This window comes from Epinephelus moara, chromosome 24 (assembly GCF_006386435.1).
Source record: "Epinephelus moara isolate mb chromosome 24, YSFRI_EMoa_1.0, whole genome shotgun sequence".
Taxonomy (NCBI): Eukaryota; Metazoa; Chordata; class Actinopteri; order Perciformes; family Serranidae; genus Epinephelus; species Epinephelus moara.
In genome coordinates this window covers 27519350-27540367 of record NC_065529.1, presented here as the reverse complement: position 1 = coordinate 27540367, position 21018 = coordinate 27519350, and the positions used below count along the sequence as shown (strand labels likewise).

The 21018-nt window shown below is 40.9% G+C and overlaps 2 protein-coding genes across 4 annotated transcripts; one reads left to right on the top strand and one right to left on the bottom strand.

Moving 5' to 3' along the window:
* Window positions 1-119: 119 nt before the first annotated feature.
* Window positions 120-2134, top strand: hdhd3 (haloacid dehalogenase-like hydrolase domain containing 3). 2 transcript variants are annotated; one of them, XM_050038473.1, is made up of 3 exons: window positions 120-261; window positions 1066-1400; window positions 1498-2134. In XM_050038473.1, the coding sequence occupies exons 2-3, from the start codon at window positions 1071-1073 to the stop codon at window positions 1891-1893; spliced, it is 726 nt and encodes a 241-aa protein (XP_049894430.1). In that variant the 5' UTR covers window positions 120-261; window positions 1066-1070; the 3' UTR covers window positions 1894-2134. The 2 variants fall into 2 exon arrangements, with proteins under 2 accessions (XP_049894430.1, XP_049894429.1); XM_050038472.1 differs by lacking the exon at window positions 120-261 and adding an exon at window positions 732-986.
* Window positions 2135-4560: 2426 nt separating this feature from the next.
* Window positions 4561-16428, bottom strand: tgfa (transforming growth factor, alpha). 2 transcript variants are annotated; one of them, XM_050038161.1, is made up of 9 exons: window positions 16102-16428; window positions 15365-15394; window positions 15071-15256; window positions 14635-14826; window positions 11830-11944; window positions 9686-9835; window positions 9414-9505; window positions 5820-7557; window positions 4561-5782 (listed from the first exon to the last, which is right to left on the bottom strand). In XM_050038161.1, the coding sequence occupies exons 1-8, from the start codon at window positions 16142-16144 to the stop codon at window positions 7550-7552; spliced, it is 816 nt and encodes a 271-aa protein (XP_049894118.1). In that variant the 5' UTR covers window positions 16145-16428; the 3' UTR covers window positions 4561-5782; window positions 5820-7549. The 2 variants fall into 2 exon arrangements, with proteins under 2 accessions (XP_049894118.1, XP_049894119.1); XM_050038162.1 differs by lacking the exon at window positions 15365-15394.
* Window positions 16429-21018: the final 4590 nt, after the last annotated feature.

The following is a 21018-nucleotide window of genomic DNA, read 5'->3' as shown; positions in this document are numbered from 1 at the left end:
TGTAAAGCAAAACACCAGCATAAAAATAAGCAGCAGTATGAGTGGTTGGAAACTGGAGAGTCAGAAAATAGTTGACTAATTCTGGGAAGGGTGGTTTGGAAGATTAAACAGAGTAATGGACGACGAAGGAGCTAAAACTCCAGAAGATGGCAATAGCTGCCTTAAAAAGCAGCGAAGAAGAAGACAGGCGGCTAACTGTAGCTGTGACGTTAGCTAACCTGTATAACAACAGCCGTTGACAGTTGTGAAGATTTGACCACGGTACGTGTTAACAGTCACCGCTTTTGTGGTGTGTTTGCTGAAGTAGGTTTCTAACGTAACCCCATGTATAAAAAATGGTGACAAATATACAAAGCAGCGAGCGTAGTGTTAGCTAGTAGTAATGATTAATTTACAAGGACATTAACGTTACATAGTCAGGTAAATGTCAGGATATGTGGTTCTAACGTTACACCGCTCAGAACCTGTAACCAGGACGACAGTGACGACACCGTGTAGTTAAGTGACGTGATTCCCCAACGTGTGTGTAGTAACGAGCGTCAGCAGGGATGAACAGTAACATCAGATTAGCACATAACGGGGTTGTCTGGTTCACAGACACGTCAGTTACCCTGAATAACATGTATACCACAATATGTTAACAACACAGAAGTAGGACATTTTGTCTTTTGGGGGCCGGTAGGGGTCAAAGACACACGTCACAGCAGGAAAAGCACAGGTGTAAATAATACAGTTGGGGGCTATTGCTGTTGGGGAGTGTTGTTGCCATAAGGAGGTTCACTTGATGTGCAACAAAGGTGCCTGTGTAGGTGGTTTGTGTCAGATGACATGCCAGGATTTTTCCCAGCAGAGCATTGCATTGCACCAAGATGATCAAATTTATTAACTTCACCTGTCATTAATGTTGTGGCTGACCGGTGTATACTTTAAAGTGACGACTCAGCGGTTTTAAACAGTCTTTTATCTGATTCCATATAAGCACTCTGGTGAGGAAACATTTACTTAACATTTTTTTTCTCAGGTTTTGCTTAGACATTAATCTGTCTCATGTCTGATGGTCTGTAGGTGTAATGCGAGCTACTCTGCGCTGGGTGCTATGGGATGTGAAAGACACCCTGCTGAAGGTGCGCGCATCTGTGGGACAGCAGTACTGCAAGGAGGCTGAACGCGCAGGCTTGAACCTCAGTCCTGTGGAGGTGGAAAATGCTTTCGGCCAGGCATATCGACACTATTCCAGCAGATACCCAAACTATGGCATCAGTCAGGGCCTGGATGGACGGTCCTGGTGGATGGGGGTGGTGCGGGACACTTTCTCCCAGTGCAGGGTACAAGACCCAGCCTTGCTCGATACAATTGCTCACAACCTTTATCATAACTTCTGTAATGCAGAGAACTGGGAGGTAAATGACAGATGACACATGTGGCATACACATTGAATGATTAATAAGCAGCACAGAAAATGTCAACTTACAGTTGTATATTGTTGCTTTGTTTCAGGTATTTCCAGACTCAAAAAAGGCTCTGGAGAGTTGCTCTTCTCTAGGACTGAAGCTGGCTGTGGTATCAAACTTTGATAAGCGCCTAGAAGAGATTTTGCGTGTTTGTGACCTGCTGTCTCACTTCAGCTTTTTGATAACATCAGAGGAAGCAGGTGTAGCGAAGCCGAATGCAGCCATCTTTGATCAGGCACTGCAGAAATGTGGAGTACCAGCTGCCAGCGTAGCTCATATCGGGGACCACTATGTGAAAGATTACCTCGCCTCTCGCTCTGTGGGCATCCACGGGTTCCTGTTAGACAGACACAACAAGCACGACCAATCCGACGTTCCTCGAGAGCATCGGCTAAGCTCCCTGGAGGACTTGCCGCCACAGCTTCAGCAGCACATAGACTAATGCCAAACAGTCATGTGCTCAGGTACAAAGCTACTCAGGCTAACTGTGGTTCAGTTAACAGACTCTTTTCTGGGATGTAGCCATGTTGACCTGAGTGGCCTCAACCACCTAATAGCTCCAATTAAATGCTGCTAACAGACATTTCTAGGAAAAATCATGGGTTGTATTATAAAAACTGTATGTACAGTGTGTAATTATTATGCACTTATATTGTGAATAAAGTGGGAGCAATAAATACCAATTACTTGTACAGTTTGTCTTTAAAAAAAATGCCCCATAGCCTTTTTTCACCTGATGACAACATCTTCTCAACAGATGGATCAAAACCTTGCTTCCTGATTGGAAACATTTGTATGTTTGCCCTTTAATATATTCAGGATCCTCCCTTTAAATGTTATTTTTATGTATTTTGGGGGTATTTAAAATTTATTACAGAGCTGATAGTCGTGAGGTAATAGGAAATGAGATAGGAAAACGTGCATCAAAGCTCACCGGTCACTTGAACAATGGATGTTTCAGTTGCACGATCAGCACTTAATTTGTCACCCATCTGTATTTCTCTAGCCTTCCATAATTGATATCAACTGGTGCAGTTAATGAGAGGCATATGTGGCTGCAGACCTGTTTTGCTTTTCCAGTAGAAAGGTTTAAGTCTCCTCAAATGATTCAGTGAAGTTATTTTGTGGCAGAGGTTGAGGTGGCAGTGCATGCAGTGATTTAACTTTCCACTGTTACCTAAGATCGTTAGGTAAGGTAAGCTCAAATAGGTTTGCCCTGTTTCCTTGCAAATACATAATCCCAGCACAAAGGAAGAAGAGGGTTGTCATCATCAGTGGTTTAAAGTATATTAAACCAATTACCATAGAGGCAGAATGAGTAGGATTTATCTTATCAATATCTTCCAGAGCGACAGTCATTTTAACATGAAACTCCTCTCTACTGCAGCTCAGCCAGTAAACACTGTCAAGGGGAAACACAGAAACCTCTTTCCTGCCAACGTGGAACCAGCTCCGTTACGGTTCCTGCTGCTAATTTTAAACTGTTGAGAGCATTTCGACAAAAAATACATTGGTTCAGAACCTGAGAAGTTGGTTTTCAGCTGGAACCAAAAGAAAGCTGGTTTTTCTTGACCTGAAGTGCGAACCATGACGACATCGGTGGGTGTGTCGTACTCTACAGGTTGGAGAGAGAGGATGGAGAAGGCAATGATGGAGAAGTCAAGAGAGAAATCGTCAGACAAAAAAGAGAGTGTGGTCTCATTATTAGTTGGTTCATTCTTGTTTTGTACAAACAAACATCTCTAATAGTAGAACTAAAGTTTGCAATGTAATCCCCGATTTTGCCACTACTGTTTACTTCTGTTGTGTATCGTGCAACATCCTCTGTTGATGACACATCCTTGATTACAATGGTTCCACGGGCTGGTTCGCTTCGTAGCACCAAGGATCCAAAAATCTTGAATGGAACAGATTCAAGAACCAGAGCTAATTTGATGGAAAAACGATAAGAGGGGGAAGTTTGTACTCAAACAGCTGCAACTCTGGACGATATATGAACGTGATTAGCCGAACGCTGAAGCCTCATATTAAGTATAGAATGCACTTATACACAGGACATGGACTGTGGCTTTTGTCCTCCATCACTTACATTGTAATCACATTTTATAGCCAGTATTACAAATTCCAATAAATTTTATACTCCATGAAAGTGAGTATTGTAAGACTGACAAGAATGCCAACTTATCCTTTAAGCCATACTGATGGAGACATGATCAATATACAAACATGAATTGAAATATGACATCACATTCACGCTGTATAAAATGAAGACATCAGCGACCTTTTCCTGTGATTTGGGTGAACTGACTGACTTTAACTGTAGCGCTGAGCTTTCATCATTCCTAATGATTTGTTTCAGTGCTTAGCAGCGAGGAGAACAAGGCAGGGTTGCTTAACCCTAATACCTTTGTAAATACTCTTATTTCAAACCATCTGGTCAGAGGCAGATACTGGGAATGTTGGGCTCAGGATCAAAAGGGCCAGAGGAGGAAGCGCAGGAAAAAGACCAGGATGGCATTGCAATTCAAAGCAGAGCTCCAGGCTCTTATGGGGAATAGGGATTGACACGTGTCCAAATCAGATTTAAAGAGTTCAAGAGAACTTCCCGACGCTGACAACACATCCTTTCATTTTGCGTCACAAAAAGTGAATCAATAGACAGTTTTTAATAAGTCTTTATCTACTGTTTCTTTGCCTTTTTGTCCCCCGAGTTGATTGAATATGTTTCCCCTCGCGCTCCTTTGTATGTAAAAGGGTATTGTGTATCTTTAGGGGAGCGCCCACAAGAGCTGCTTAATTCAAAGCTGGTTTAGTAGCTCAGCCAGACGGCTCTAAAGGGCTCCACAGAAATCCAATTGCAGACATAATGGGATTGTAAAACAAAACGAAGCTCCTCATGCGGAGAGCGAAAGGGAAGAGCAGAAGAGATGCAGTACGTCGAGAGGGAAGACGTCAACAGAATGACATACAAAGTAAATTAAAAAGAAAGAACAGGATGTATGTGGCTCATCAAACAAAGGCTTTACATGAATGGGTGTAGGTTAACTCAAAAAGACAAATAAATAAACTGAATGGCAATATAGAGGAGGGCTGAAACATTTCCTTCAGCTATAAAAGCACTCAAGAGTTCAGCTCTTTGTTCAATTGTGCCCGGGGTTCAGGGTTTCATGTTGCCATTTCTGTGTGTTGAAATATTCAGTGGAAGAGAAAAATAGAGGAGCAGAGCGACAGAAAATCAGGGTATTTGAAGAGAGGAAGAGAGAGAAAAGGAAAGAGAGCTTCAGAAGTGAAAAGAAGGTCACGCGATGAACCGGATAACAGACTCAAGAGACGGAGCAGCAGCTAATAAGCACATAAATAAAATATACGCACACATACACACTTGCATTTTTAATTCTTCATTGGAAAACAGATAATAGAGGCTCTCCAACTGTGACAACATAAATCTGACAAAGTAAAGGGTTAATGCACGAGAAGCTCATCCTCCTCAGATTGTTTTGTATCAACAAGGTTTATATACATTTAATAATTCTGTATTTTTGATATTTACACATAATAACCACACATATTCTGAATGTAAATATCACATACTGTAAACAAAGACAAGTGTATTATCTGCTCAAGAGTCTTTTTGGCATATACATACCATCACATTCATTTTAGAGTTTTCTGTTCCATCTTATCACACAAAGCGTGTACACACTTTATCGACCGCATCACTGTGACGTAACAACAACAATCACTTCAGAGTAGAAAACTTAATTTTTGTTGTCATTTTCAGCCATGACTGTGATGTTTTAACATTTATAGTTAAACACGATGGTCCGAAGTATCTGACGTTTCTGCTGTGCTTATGTACGGTGTTGCTTTGCTGGCGTCGTCGATAAACCACATCTACCAGCTGGAGGCTAAATAATGTACTGCTGTGGACAGGGGCTGCAGCAAAAAATGTATTTTAGCCACCTTAAAAAAATCAATATCAGTTTAAGTGTACGCTGTATTTGGAATGGCGTATGTATTTTTGAAATGGCGGCACACAGATAAAGTGGTTAGCACTGTTGCCTCACAACAAGAGGGTTCCCATTTCGAATGGGCAGAGTTTGCATGTTCTACTGTGTCAGTGTGGGTTTCATCGTGTACTCCGGCTTCCTCCCACAATCCAAAGACATGCAGGTTAATTGGTGACTCTAAATTGCCCGTAGTTGTGAATGTGAGTGTGAATGGTTGTCTGTCTCTATGTGTCAGCCCTGTGATAGTCTGGTGACCTGTTCAGGGTGTACTCTGCATCTCACCCAGTGTCAGCTGGGATAGGCTCCAGCCTCCTGCGTCCCCTAACAGGATAAGCAGTTATGGAAAATGAATGAATACCTAACAGGATAAGCAGTTATGGAAAATGAATGAATATATTTGTAATATTGTCACTGCTTTATCTTACGCACTAACTGATCGAGGCAGCAGTAGACCAACAACTCCCATGTTCAGCGAGGTAAAATTACTGCTTTTGCGAATGGAGCCTGGTGACTATGAGATAACAGCTTCAGTTTCCTGTCGGAAAGGGCTGTCTGACAGCAAGGTAAATCCATAAAAATATTCTAAATATAGCGTCCACTTAAACTGATATTGATTTTTTTTTTTTGACGACGACGACGACGATGGACTTCTTTCAGTGGCTAAAAACGAACCAGCTGAGGCAGTGTGTGTGCAACGTCATTTTATTCTATTCTCATGGGTTTTCTACACGGAAGTTACTGTGAACAAACATCATGATTCGGTCTGTATGCAAGTCAGTTTTCAATCATTATTTTGTATTCCCTCACTTATTATTATTATTACTTTTTTTTTTAAAGAAAACTTTAAATATTTTCATTTTAAATTAACCATCAGAGGTGTTTCTCTCTTTAAAAGTATTTAAATTCAAAGCAAGCGCAATGCTATAACACACCACTCTTGAAATAAAAGTGTTTTGTGTTTATTAAAAATACGAGCTGTGATTTAAGAGCATGCATGCTTAGGTGGATGTGTGCAAACACCGTGTTCCCTTGAGTGCTCATTTAGGCAAAGTTAGAAAGTGTATTTGGCATCTCCTCATTATGTGAACACTAGTTTAAGTGACTACAGTGTACATTAAGTGCAGTTTTTTATGAACAGTGAGCAAGCTTGCAGAGAAAGTGCAACAACACAACAGGACTGTGAAATAACGTGGCCACCCAGGATGTGTCGGTACAGTTATAGCTTGCAAATCAAAACACCTCTAATGCATCAACACGTTCAAGTACAGCTCAGGAATAAAAATAAAACTGACAAATATTTCAGCTTCAGTGGCGACACTGGAGTCATTAAATCATCAAAATCATATTGAACCATTTTAAGTTCTGCGTGTATAATTATTGGTTGGAGTCCAGGGGTTTTTAATCCATTAGCAGTCAGTCTGTTCAACAATTCCTACTCCTGTCAGGTGAAGTGAGTTCCTTCTTTAAAAACAGACACTAAAACTTGTTTAAAGCATCAGTTTTCCCCCACCGTCATTTCCTAAAAATGTCCTCTGTGCTCGTAGAGTTCTGATGAAAAGTGCTCAAAGTTATTAAAAGACAAAAATAAGAATTGGGGTCTTCTGACTTAAATGAATTATTGTTGTCCCACAGCCCAAAATAAACACCTTTCCTTTCTGACATCCACTCAGGATGATTAATGGCCTCGTAGATCGTCTCTCGCGTCCTCTAGGGCCAGCCATAAACAGTAACCAGGACACACGCGGAGCTCTTCGCATGTAGGATTTGGCAGCAGCTTCATCCTCAGAGCTTCAAACAGACTGTTCTGCGTGTATCTCCATAAAGTCAAAGAGTCAAGTAAACATGTTCCTCGGCTGCAGAAGTCCCAGTCAGTGGGAAAAAAGTGTCCTGGAACATTTAACCGTCCACATCAAGCAGGCCTACCTCAGCCAGGTTGGTGATGATGCTTCTTCACCTCTGGGCTGGTCTGCGTGATCAGAACATGTGAATACCACTTTGGATGAAATCCTGAGGATTTGTGGGCCAGACAGATAAGGAAAACTAAACACGCCATGATGCAAACAGCTTGTGTTTCAGCATGATGTCTTCTCAAACCACTGGAAGAGAAACAATCAACAAGATTATTGTTTCTTAGGAGGATCACAACACCTTTTAAGAATGAGGCTGACAGTTTTATTTAATCAAAGGCTCATGACAGGCCATGGTGTGTTGTGATTATATCTCACTTGGGGGGCTCTGTTCGTGGAGGGCCGAAAACCCTGGAGTGAGCGACTGCTTTTATAAAACTCTTACCGAAATGTGAAAGACACAAATTTAAACCATTTTAATGAACATCTTCATTAAGAATTGTTCTTATAAAGAAATAGGTCCTCCTGCAACAAACTAGCTTTTCCCTTTCGCCTCACTCCTCGTCATTCGACTACTTCACTGGAAGAAGAGCAGACAGCTGTTCCGTAAATGTACCTTCAATAAATGGCTGTAATGTTAGCAACTCAAAATCAGCGCAGGGTTTTTTCCCTGCGGAGATGTGCACTGCTAATCCACTTCTCTACAGGTCGAAGTTATTGGAGGTCTAAGCTCACCTTAAAACCAGAGATATACTTTTTAACCATGCATTTACGTAGTCAACTAGCTGAGTTGTGAATGTAATTGTTTACATACTTGGCTACGTACTCCATGTGTTACTGGAGGACTCCACTAGAGGGCATACCAGAGGTCTCATTTATATAAACACTGCGTACGCACAAAAAGAGGCCTGAAAGTGGTGTGCGCCACTTCCCACGGAAAAGTTGTGATCTATAAAAACAGTCTTGATGGGAGAAAGTTTGACCCATGGTTACGAACATTTTGGAGACAGGAAATTGGCGACACAGCTGGTGAGGTAAAAGCCTGATTGCAGAAATTGTCAAATATTTTTTGGCGCACACCATTTTTGGCTTTAGTCCGTACATACATTTTCAGTATGGATCCTACGCACTGCTTTATAAATGAGACCCTAGAACTCAGACTGTATGGAACAATAAACATGGCGACACTTGAAGAGGTTACTTTACTATTAATAATGAGATCACGGCAGAAAAAGTTTGTTCATGATAAGGCCCCTACCTCTCAAACTGCCCCTACCGTTTATGTGCGTATTGCATCTTGCAGACGTGTCGCGCTAATTTCTAAAGGTGTGCACAACTGACACTCCAAACGGACACCAGGCAGCCTTCATTCGCATGCAAAGGCGTATATCTCTGGCCTACATGTTTCCATTTTGTAGCAGTTTGTTAAAAGGCTTCCTATTTGTTAGGCTATTTTCCCCCCTGTACATGCAGAAATTGCCTGATATCAGAGTTGTGAACTCTTTACACTCTGTTTTAAATATGTGTGGAGAGGGCAGATTCAAAGGTCTGGACCCAGGCAACGCAAAGTGACACTAAATTAGACATCAATCAGATTGCTTGATTTGACCTATGCTTTTTATAAATTTTAGTCACTATCAACAAATCTGAATCATGTATCCAAAGCCTGATACAATTTATTCCTCTGTGCTATAGGCCTATATTTTAAAAACACACAAATTAGCCAGAGCATTACACTGGGTGACATTTTCCTTAACACTGTATTTTGAGTTAATCCCACATACACTGTGTTCTGCTGCTGTAAGAACCACTAGTGCTCCGATTGTGGATTAATCCACAGCTGAAAATAGTCCCCAACACATGCACTATTTACTCTTGTTTGAGTAACATTTGCTAGAAACTTCACTTTAAAAACTTTATATTTATGACGTGCTGGTTAAGGGTTACACCTCCATTAGGATCAAATAAGAAAGAGCAGGGAAGTCAGAAAGTATAGAGAAACAGACATTGTTGGTTTTGCTTTTCTTCTGGAATTTGCTGACAACCAGAATAATACAACCTAATGCCAGCCTTATAGCTTACTGTGTATAACATAAATAAAGTACCACTCTCAGAAGGATGGCAGGATGATCCGTGCTTCTCTGGGACGTAGTGATGTGCATGGCTCCGCCTGCGACAGTCCTGCCTCCACCAGCAACTGCACAAGAAAAGACAAAAGTAAAGACTCATCAAGTTCATCACTTCATTCCTTAGATGAAAAATTCACTTTCCTCATATAGCTACATAATTGTTTCTCAACACTGTACAGTTTATCAGCTATGATCCCAATGAACCTGAAGTAAACTTTGTAAAATGTGAAGACATATTTGTTACTTACTGTAAAAGTGTACACAACACCATGATGAGAACACAGCCAATCACACACAACACCAGCACTGTGGCAACTGTCTGTTGTCTGTGATTAGTCGCTACTACAGCCAGCAGGTCTGCATGCTCACACCTCATCCCAACAAAGCCTTGATGACACCTGCAACAAGGACGGAAAATCATATTGGGTATGCAAATAATCAGAAGTGAAAACAGCCATTAATGGATTTTCCAAGCAGCTCAAATCACAGTATTACTGGCTGAGGATTCAAAATAAATGAATAAAGTTCCACAGATACAGGGTCCAAAAACCAAGGGGAATAGTTTCACTCTGAAATAAACTTGGGTCATTAATGTCTAGATATTTATCTATTATATTAATATGTCACTATTTACAGTCCTCTGGTTCAAACTATTGAAGGTATTGAGTCTTTTGAACCTATAAAACCACAGACATGTTGTTATACGGCTCATGATTCAGCTCAGATGCCAAAAGAAAATGTTTGCATTGTATGTTTGTGGGAATCACAGATATATTACATTTGTACACTTCATACATAGCATATTAACATCTCTAAAGTCACGTTGTATATGAGCTGACTTTGTCATCGGGAGGTGGAGGGGATGGTGGATGGCATGACACCTGGGTGAGACAGCTGCCTTTATTCAGGACCAACAAACAACTCCGGCTGATTTTGACATCTCTTGGCAGCATTCCAACTGGTGTTTGTGGCACTGAATCTGGATGGTTTTTACTGACACACTGCAGCGTTCCAAGCAACATTTGAGCCACCAAACCTGGGTGTTTTTCACTGATCGTCCCTGCTGCTTTTTGTGCCGCCAAACATGGCTGTTTAAAGCCAAAACATGATGTTTTCCTAATCATTATCAAGTGTTTTCTGTGTGTAAACCTAACCCCACCTCCACCACAGCAATGTTGAGAAATGTAAAGTTTCAACGTATCTGCTATAAAATAATGACCAAATGTAATATCTCTTTGGTTGCAGACATATTCAAAGCCAAATTTTTATCAGGCAGTTGGGTTGAATAATTTCTGTATGAATTATTTTGAAAATAAAACATTATTTGTAAAAGTTTTTTTTTCCATGGTTAATTTTTAATTTTATTCCCTTCCTCTTCTGCAGCCTCTCCAGAAACACAGAGGTCCCATTCGCTCCTTTTCCAGCCTTATTTCACAGGTTACTTTAGATCCTAAGATTTCATTAATGCCTCTTCTGAAGGATGGCAACATGTCAGACCTCACTGCTCAGGAAAGTCCAGTCAAAAAAAGGCAAAAGTGCTTTAAACTGCTGAAATACCAAAATGACCAAAGCAATTTAAATTGTTTAGATGTGGGTGAAATATATATTTTTTATATATGTGAAATAATATCATAGTATCATCACTACAGCCTAACTTTACAGTGCAGTCTCACAGATTTCATTCTCAGAGTAGCATCACCTGAACTGGTAAAAGCTGATTTGTTAAACACCACAGACTGTATATAAAGATGGAGGACGCGTCTCCACAATGAAGCCAAAATATGGGTGTGGCCGCCGCCATCTTTATCAGTTGGAGCCAGAATCTGCACAGTAGTGACCTCTGTGGAGTCGAGTTCCCGCCCATACACCCATCCAACCTATTATTAAGTAGCTCCCTTGATTGGGAGTACACTAAGCGACACACAGAGCTGTCAATCTCGATGTCAAACCCTCTTTTTATCAACCAATTCAATCAACCAATCAATTTTATTTATAAAGCCCAATATCACAAATAACAATTTGCCTCAGAGGGCTTTACAGCATACGACATCCCTCTGTCCTTTGGACCCTCACGACCTTTTTATAGCATCAATTACCTGATTAAAACTAAACTTATAAAAGAAAAATAAACACTTGAACATACATCACAGAATAAGAACTGCGTAAAATAACAGAAACAGTCTTTGAGGGAGAAAAAATGCTTGTGTGCTTTTATATTTTAGTTTGACCCATGTCCCATCCACTAACATTGAGGGGGTGGGGTTTATGACTTCAGCCACCCACCAGGGGGCAATCAAGAGGTTTTCTATTTGTTAAACTAGCTTTAACATCTAGTAAAGAACAGTGCACTCAACACAGTTGACATATTATATTTAAGAAAGTAACAACTTACACACATGCAGGCGTCTCCTCCAGTATCAGGAAGCGACATGTGCCATGGAAGCAGAAATGGCGGTGGGAGTCTGGACAGTCATCAAAATGAGACCGAACAGCCGCTGCCACGAACTCTGTGAGGGTGGAAAACATGATATTGTTGAGAGATATAACTAAACTGAAACCATCGACTAATATTTAGGCAGGTTTCATGGAATGATGGTTTAGCTGTTGACTATAACTGGAACACTTTAAGAACTATCAACCAAGTCCTTCAGAGCATGAATTCTAGAGACTGTCCTCCTCCGAAACATGACCACATCAGTTGTTTGTACAAGCAGCTTATTATGACCCATATTTTTGTTATTTGTTAGGCGGCAACCTCTGGTAGCCATAGCAATTATGACAACAGCAAAGGAGGAAGTCAGATGCCATGGAGGTCTAGATTTGAGTCCAATCCGCTTCTCTTTCACTCACAGTGGCACGCAGTATTAGCAGAACACTACGATAACAGCAAGTGGACAAGTGGGAAAAGTTGGAGATTCATGAGCAGTCAGTCATTCAACAGACAGACCCGGTACATACAGAAGTCAGGTGACGGTGTCTAAAGAGCAACAAAGTCTGCATCGAGGAGGTCCAGTTGGATAGATGGGTCAAAAAACAAAGGACTTTCATCCAGGAGACTGCTGTTTATGTGCCGTGTGAAACCAAACTTTATAAAGTTATGTAACAAATGTATTCATTTGAGCCCAAGTCATGATCTTTATTCTAAACCTAAACAGGTAATTTTGTTCTCTAGACCTGCGATGTTAATCACAAATCCTGACCATTAACAATCACATACGACCTATTCTGTCATTTAGGAATGAGGTCTTGTTGATTTCCTGCCACCCATTGGGGCACTAATTTAGGAAACACTCCTGTGGGTAGTATTAGGAGGTAGATATGGGCAGACTGATTCTTTTCACAGTTAGTTTCTACGAGCTGATACATGTCAATGTATCAAACCCTGTATAAAACTGGGCTGTGGACTTATTTGTTTCTTACTTTGCCAGATGTTTCTTTGGTCCAGCACCCACTCCATTGGACATTGGGATGTGCACGTCTTCTGTACTGTTTTTGGCAGAAATATCATTGACCAACGTTTGGCGTTTTGTCAGGAGCAAGTAGCAGACATTCCAGTTAACACCACAGCCTTGTGCTGCATTCATGTGGTCTCAGAATAATCTGAAAATGAGGTCCTAATCATATTTCATGGCTCACCTGATCCATTTGTCAATGTGTTGTTTCAACGTCCTTAGCAATTATGTACAACATATCTTTTTTTTACCGTCCATGTTTCAACATAACAACTTCTAGCTCATGAACACACTGAAGTTGGAAGTACAACCATCCCAGGAGCACGTGAATGCACCATTGGCCTTGGCTGGTGGAGGTCTAGACTTGAGTCCAATCCGCCTCTTGTTCACTCACAGTAGCACGCAGAAAAAGCAGTACTTTAAGATGACAGCAAGTGGACGAGTGGAAAAGTTGGAGGTTCATGAGCTCTCATTCATTTGACAGGCAGACCCAGTGCATACGAGACACTACAAAAAGCCATTCAAAATTTTTGCCCATCACTTATCAGAGCTGAGGAACAACCAACCTATGTGGTCATATGTGTTGGAGGACTTGCTGGAATTTTACCCTAGATTAATGTATCAAATATAGTCCAAGTGCAGTTAGTCAGAAAACACAGGTGAATATAACGAATCTAAAAATAGCCTAAGCCTGCAGAGACCTGAAACAACAGCATGTACTAAATCCTCAAGCTGACACCCACGCCACCAACGGTAGACTGAAGCCTTTTGTTAACAGTTGCGTGTGGATTTGTGGTGGCTTACATCTCTCACTGTACCTGGGAGGGACAATTAGAGTCAAGAAAAGTCCTGTGAGACGCAGCAAACAAAAACCTCTGTCCATCAGCCCACATTATCACTCATGAGAGAGCACACCCCTGCAGGCACATCACTTTAGCAGAAATTAAAGCCTTTAATATACGAAGCTTCTTTTCTTTCAAGCAACTATCTCAGTTTTCACTCTGACAGAACAATGGGGACGAAAATATCCAATTAGATGAACACCCAGACAAAACAGGGACATTTCTTCCACGTAAGCTGTACAGTCAGACAAATTCCTACATAACTGACTCAAACAAAAGTCAGTGTTCCCCGAGCGGACGAAACAGTGTTGCATTCAGGGTGGGAAGGAGGATGAACATGCAGACAGATAGCTGCATTACAGCCTTCGTCACACACTCCATTCCAACGGTAAATGGGCTGTTGGATTGCAGCCTACATGTATTGTCTCCGTCTTTCAGACTCTGTGAAAGCCCTCTGTTGTCCCTGAGGCATCTGCCTACCAACCCCTCTCCCTTTCCATGTGATTTTGGCAGTCGGACGAGAGGAACAGTGACACAGAAACCGGCCTTCAGGGCGTGTGAGGTGCTTTTCAGATCAGAATTCAACACTCTAGGTGCAGCTTTTGTGATACTGCTGAATTAACTGCTCATATATTCTGCTCATAACCTTTTAATTTGCCACAATCGCTGCCCTCACTCACACTAAGAGGATCAATTATCAGCGAGCGCCACACTGTCTGCATGCGGTGATGCACTGCAGCTCAATGGGAAGCTTTAAAGTGTTGAGAACTCCTGCTGTGGATGCAACGCTGCAGTGAGAGTGGATCAGCGCTGCATTGAGGGATTTATCTGAAATACTGTGATTTCTTTTACCAGAGATGGCTTGAGCCAGTCTTGACATAACATGAGTGTATGTTGACTTACTTTTAACTGGAGGGACACTAGTTGTTGTAGCAGCTGCAGTAGTTGTGGTAGTTGTGCTCCTGCTGCTGCTGCTGGGTGCTGCAGAGCTGCTTGTTGAGGTGTTTGGAGCAGCGCTGGAGTTTGTATCAATGGACACACTGGCTTCAGTAACTGTCGGGTTGCTCGGCTCAGCTACAAATGTAAAGAGGGAACCTGCAGAGAGGAAAATAAACAGCTGTTGACCTATAAAATGGTCCTCATCTGAAAGAATATAGAAATATAAATGGAACTGTGCAGGAATGTAACATCAGGTTAAAAACACCTGCTGGTGAAGCACCCTGGAGTCAAAGTGGATCAAAATCTTAAGAACATTTGGGAAGAGATATATATATATTTCTGGCTATATAATGAGCCTGAACCTTCATCTGCATTGTGACATGACTGTGCTGAGACCTACCTCTAACTGTCGGGATGCTCGTTGTTGCAGCAGATGCAATAGTTGTGGCCGTTGTGCTCCTGCTGCTGGTCGCTGCAGAGCTACTGGTTGAGGTGCTGGTAGCAGCGGTGGAGCTTGTATCGATAGAAATGCTGGCTTCAATAATCGTGGAGTTGCTCGGCCCTGCTCCAAATGTAAAGAGGGAACCTGCGGGGTGGACAATAAACAGCTGTTGACATATAGAAACAACAATAAACCCCTGCAGGAATATAATAACAAAAAAAATACCATAAAAAAAGTTTACTGTAAACTCACCGTTGAGTACCACAGACATACTAAAAGTACCTATAGGAATATAAAAAATAAGTTGTGATTTTCTCGCAACACAAGGAAAACCAGGTGTGTCACATATCGTGCTATCTGATGAACAACCTGAGGGCTAGTCCCAGTAACAGCTATGATCATGTGACGTGGTATTCAATGTGATATCGATGCTTCATTGAGTAACTGGTACCCAACAATAGTAACAGGGTCAAGCATCCACTAAAAGGATGAGACCAGAGCACTATAAATACACACAGCAGAGACACGCAATCACAAACAGAGGCTGGAGGCAGCTTGTAAATACAGAGAGGGGGGAGCTGATATAAAAAATAAAATAAAACAATCAAAATTTATAAGAAATATGATCATTTTCCCTCATTTTTTCCACACATTTCAGATGAACCCCACAGAAATGCATCAAAATAACACTTTAGTTTAAATGTATAGTGCTAAAGGCATACTATTAGAAATCAGTGACACCATATTGGACACACAATTAAATGAACATGGAGTACCATAAATAAAACTGTTAAAATTCTGACATGAGTTTTGTACTGGCTGTCACTGCAAGTCAAAAAGTGACCCTTTAAATAAATTTTAACTAACAGAATCAGTCAGGGGACAATACTGAGGGACTTTAATCAGCATTTAACACTCATGTTTTACATAAAATCAGACTGAGACATGGACATGAAATTAGAATTTTTCCTGCAAAATCAGTCACTCACCGCTTATGAGAAAAATTGTATCCCAAAAAATCCGAGTCATCATGACGACTTGCGGTCTAAACTAAAGAAAGTTGACGGGCAGCTTCAGTGAAATGCGGACGTGTGTTAAGACACCACATTAGTCATTAGTGTTACAGCAGCAGCAGCGACCATCAGCACAGGCAACATTTAATCCTGATATCACAGCGCAGACCTGTCCTCTAATGTCATCCACACACATCTGAGCCACTGTCGGAGAAAAGTCACTGTGGACACAGTTTTGTCTTCTTGTTTAGAGCCAAAAGCGTGAGAGTCTCCAGCAGGATGTCCGAGCGTTTAACTTGACTGTGTTCAATTGAGGAAACTCGTGTAATCCTGTCAGAGGCTGACCAATTAGAGACAGAGAGGGGAGAGGAGGAGGAGGAGGGGGTGTCATCTCATTATGATCTCAATATGACTCCTCAACGGTTTTTATTGTGGTTATGAAGTGTGTCTTAGAATGTATCTGATTATTTAAATCATTTAATTTCAGGGGAATTTATTGTGAAACCTATAATCTATCTACCTATAACACTTTTTAGCCATTTGCAGGACATAATGCAACACACTGAATTATCTTAAAAAATATTTAAAATAAACAAGTCTCCTTAACTAGCAACATTTTTAAAAAGTAAATTAAGTAAAAGTACCTTAAAATTTCAACTAATAGCCCAGGCTTTTATTTTCTTAAATCACTGAACTCAACAGGCTTTTATTAGAGACAGGCCTGTAATTCCTTTTACACAAAAACTTTTGCTCAGCAAAGACGGGACATACTATCAAACTGTCTATTTGAACCAGTATAAATATTACTTGTTTAATAGTCTGAGTGGGCGGAAGTTCGCTGCATAGATCAGCCTCTCATTGGTCGGAAGAGCCACCCGCTGAAGTCCCACCCTACCACCTCCGGTTGTGTAGCAGTTTTCAACCGTTAGCAACACGTCCTTTACTAACTTTTGCGGTGTTTGATCTTGCAGGGATGTAGCCATTTTTCTGCCATGGTCCTGTAGGCGATATTTTTGTGGGCGTGTTACACCAAAACCTGTTTCCCCCTGGCAATATTTTTGCAAGCACACCGTTGCTGTGGCACCGCCGAGAACGATTGTGATTGGTTGAAAGAAATACAAGTGAGAGTCGGCCCAGCCAGACCTTTCTTTTCTTGAGAAAGGTCTGGTGAGCGAGACTACTTGTTTAAAGAACCTGGTCTCACTCCGAAGTTGTCGAAATCCGACGCTTGGGTGGTGACTTGCAGTATCAGGAACCAACGAAAAAGGGGTCCTTTAACATCAGCATGATACGTGGGCAATTGCAGTTTAGTTTAATGGTGCCCCGTGGCGTCAGGGGGCAACGCGGCAGGACAAGGATGAGAGTTAAGGCGGGGAAGGTCCAACTGGGGTGAGCAGGAAGGGTGGATGGGTCTGACAAACACCGATTTCACCCAAGAAAGCGGTTTTCATGTCCCGTAAGATTATAAAGCCAAACCCTGTTCTTTTTTCATAAACCTAACCATGTGTGTTTGCTGTCGAAGAGCAAAAATCTCAACTCGCGGTGTTGTACTGACAAAGTGCCTTTATTTTGAAAGAGACTGCATGTAAATGTAAAATTTCCACTGAAAAGGGAAGTGTATTTTGAAAGAAGACAATGTATGTAACAGGCAGAACTTGACACGGCGTCCCAGAATGTTGTCAACCAACACACCCAGGGTACCTTGCACGTTGTATGTGGACGTGGAAAGTCCATGACCGCACATCAATAAGTGACGAGGTCGGAGTGAGAATGTGTTGGTATAAAACTTTGATTAACATTTCAATTGTGTGCTTCATTATGATACTCGTTTCATGGCACTCGAGGATTACAGCACTCAGCACACCCACACAACACCACTTTATCCTGTTAAAACAATATTCAAAACTTGGATTGATTTTTATGAAAACCACTTTTGATTCTTGTGATCTGAGGACTCTGGCGGTCTAATGGAATATGAATAACTTACAGTGTAATCAAAGATTGGACACATATGCTGACTTCATGAGAGCTTCAGAGGTAGGGAGTCACTACTTATTTTGTTATCATCCCAGTAAATCTAAATGACTTACAGTCTTCTCTGATGCTCATGGTTTCAGTAAAACAAACTGAACCGAGCTAACGATGTGTAGCATCTCCATACTGACAAATTTTAAACATTTATATTTGTATGTGCAATCTAAACAGCTAACTACTGTTAGCTCAAGTGGGTAGTCACCAAAATGGCTTTATACATCCAAAGAACTTCTATAAAAATGAACTGCTTGGCAACCTGACCAGGCCTCTAATAGAGACAGGCCTTTATTTGTCAAAATGTGCATCCATACTGGGCTACTAAAAGGGAGTGGGCATTTAATTGGGACTAGGCTTTTAACTGAAGTTTTACGGTATGCTAATTTAAGATTTAGTATAGTTGCATGGGAAAGCTTAATTTTTAATAATTCATTTTTGGAAAATTATCAATATCATTATTATTATTATTGTTAAGATAATCTTTTATTCGTCCCACAGTGGGGAAATATGCAACATTACAGCAGCAGAATAATAGTACAAACAGGAAGCATCAGTAGAAAAAAAGGATACAAAGAAATATATAAGAAACAGTATAAAAACAGATATGATATAATAAGGAGCCATCAAAATGAAGCAGAATATAATAAGGGGACAGCCCAGCTGGTATTTTAATGTTTATTCACTGTTGAATCAATGTCATCATCTATTTACATCTTGTGTAAATCACTGTTGAATTATGTTTTGATTTTCAAAGATGAATCAATGTTGATTTCACAATGTTGTTTCATAAACTTTAAACATTGTGTCAGAATTGGGGGGCTATAACCTATAAATAAAATTAACTGACAAAATGTTAACCAACTGAAATGTTTATCTTCACCACTGGGGTTGTAAAAATTATTTAAAGTTTTATTTTTTTCTCTTTCCTTCCTTTAAAGCTGTGAGGCCTAAAAATAGCTTTGCTGCGCCGTCTGTTCGTTCATCTGTCCAACAGTTTTTGGTCCACAGCGAGATATCTGGACAACTACTGGACGGATTCCCGAGACATTTGGTGTGGATATTCATGGACTCCAACGGATAATTCCTCATGTGTTGGGTGATTCCCTGACCTTTTTGTCGATAGTGTCACTAAGCCTGTTATCAGGTTCATGAAAGCTGCCAGACTTTCCAGGAAGGTGCAGCAGACAAACTGTTCCCAAAATGAGCGGCAAACCGTCCACGCTGTGTTTCCTCGAACACTTGCTGTCAGTATTAGAGTGAGATCATCCTATCAGCCAGTGATGATTTTCATCCAAAAAGTCTGAGAATGTGTCTCCACTCCTTTTATCTGTGGTCTTGTGAGCTCCACTGCTGCTTTACTTCTTCTTTCATTCTGAACACTCAGATGACAGTAATGTGATGCAACAACATTTCCTCTGTAATAAAAAAGTATGGGGTGATGTCAATGTCGTCATCCACCAGTCATCTGAAACAGAAATGAATTTGCTCACTGATCCCTTTAATGATGAGTTAGCATCCTGTTTTTCAAACGGCTGTAAGTATACGCCTACACCAATTTCATCTTATTGCAGTAACTACAAGTTTGCAGTTTAGTGACTTATATTGTGAGACATTGGGTAGAACTGGACAGGAAGTACAGTAGCTTTCCATATCTGACAGCAAACAAAGAACAAGTGGGAGCAACATTTCAAACCAGCTCCATCTGCTGGACATTAACAAGTACACCTCTCCTCGAATCTTACTGAGGTCTAAATTATGTTTTAACTTAATACAGTCTATGGTTTTAACATATTGTTTCAGACGAAGAGATTATATTAACAAATACATAATAATCAGGACAATATGACAGCAGTACAGTTTAGTCGCAATCCTCTCTTAAATCCTCACATGGATGCAAGTTGTCCCAAAATTTTCAGGTTCACTGCATGTCAGTAGGGCTTGGTAATTTGATTAACTGCTAATTAACTACACCACTTATGTACGATAGTTGTGTTTGTTTAAATTACCACAAACTGATGCCAGAAACCCAAGTCAATAGGACATTTAATACGTCCCCCTAACCTCTAACCTTAACCCTGTATTCAAAGAACAGTATTTTTGATGCAGTTATGTAATTTATTTGATAAAAACATTCAAACTCAGACTAAATTAAATAACAAAAACGTGACTGTAGACATATTGAATTGAACATTTTAATGAAATATATGCTTTCACACAAGCATTTAAATTGCATAAACTATGTTCTTTATTGTTAGTTTCATACACTGATGGACGTCCATAAGGTGAGACATACTGTATGTAAATGTGTGAAGTACAGAGGAGGTAGGACTGAGCTTTTGAGAGGAATGTTACATTTAGGAGAGACTTTCATTTTCCATAACCACTTATCCTCTTGAGGGTCGCGGGGGGGGCTGGGGCCTATCCCAGCTGACACTGGGTGAGAGGCGGGGTACAGCCTGGACAGGTCGCCAAACTATCACAGGGCTGACACTTAGGGACAGACATCCATTCATGTCGCCAAACTATCACAGGGCTGACACTTAGGGACAGACATCCATTCATGCTCACATTCACACCTACAGCCAATATAAAGTCACCAATTAACCTGCATGTCTTTGGACTGTGGAAGGAAGCTGGAGTACCTGGAGAAAACCCTCGCTGATAAGGGGAGAACATGCAAACTGGGACCTTGGGATTCGAACCAGGAACCCTCTTGCAGTGAGGCGACAATGCTAACCACTGCATCACCGTGCCGCCCTATGGAGAGACACACCAACTGAAAACATACTGTATGTAGGTATGATTGTCCATTGTCACTGTGTGTTTGTTAAATGGATGGACGCAGTGACAGACTCACTAGAA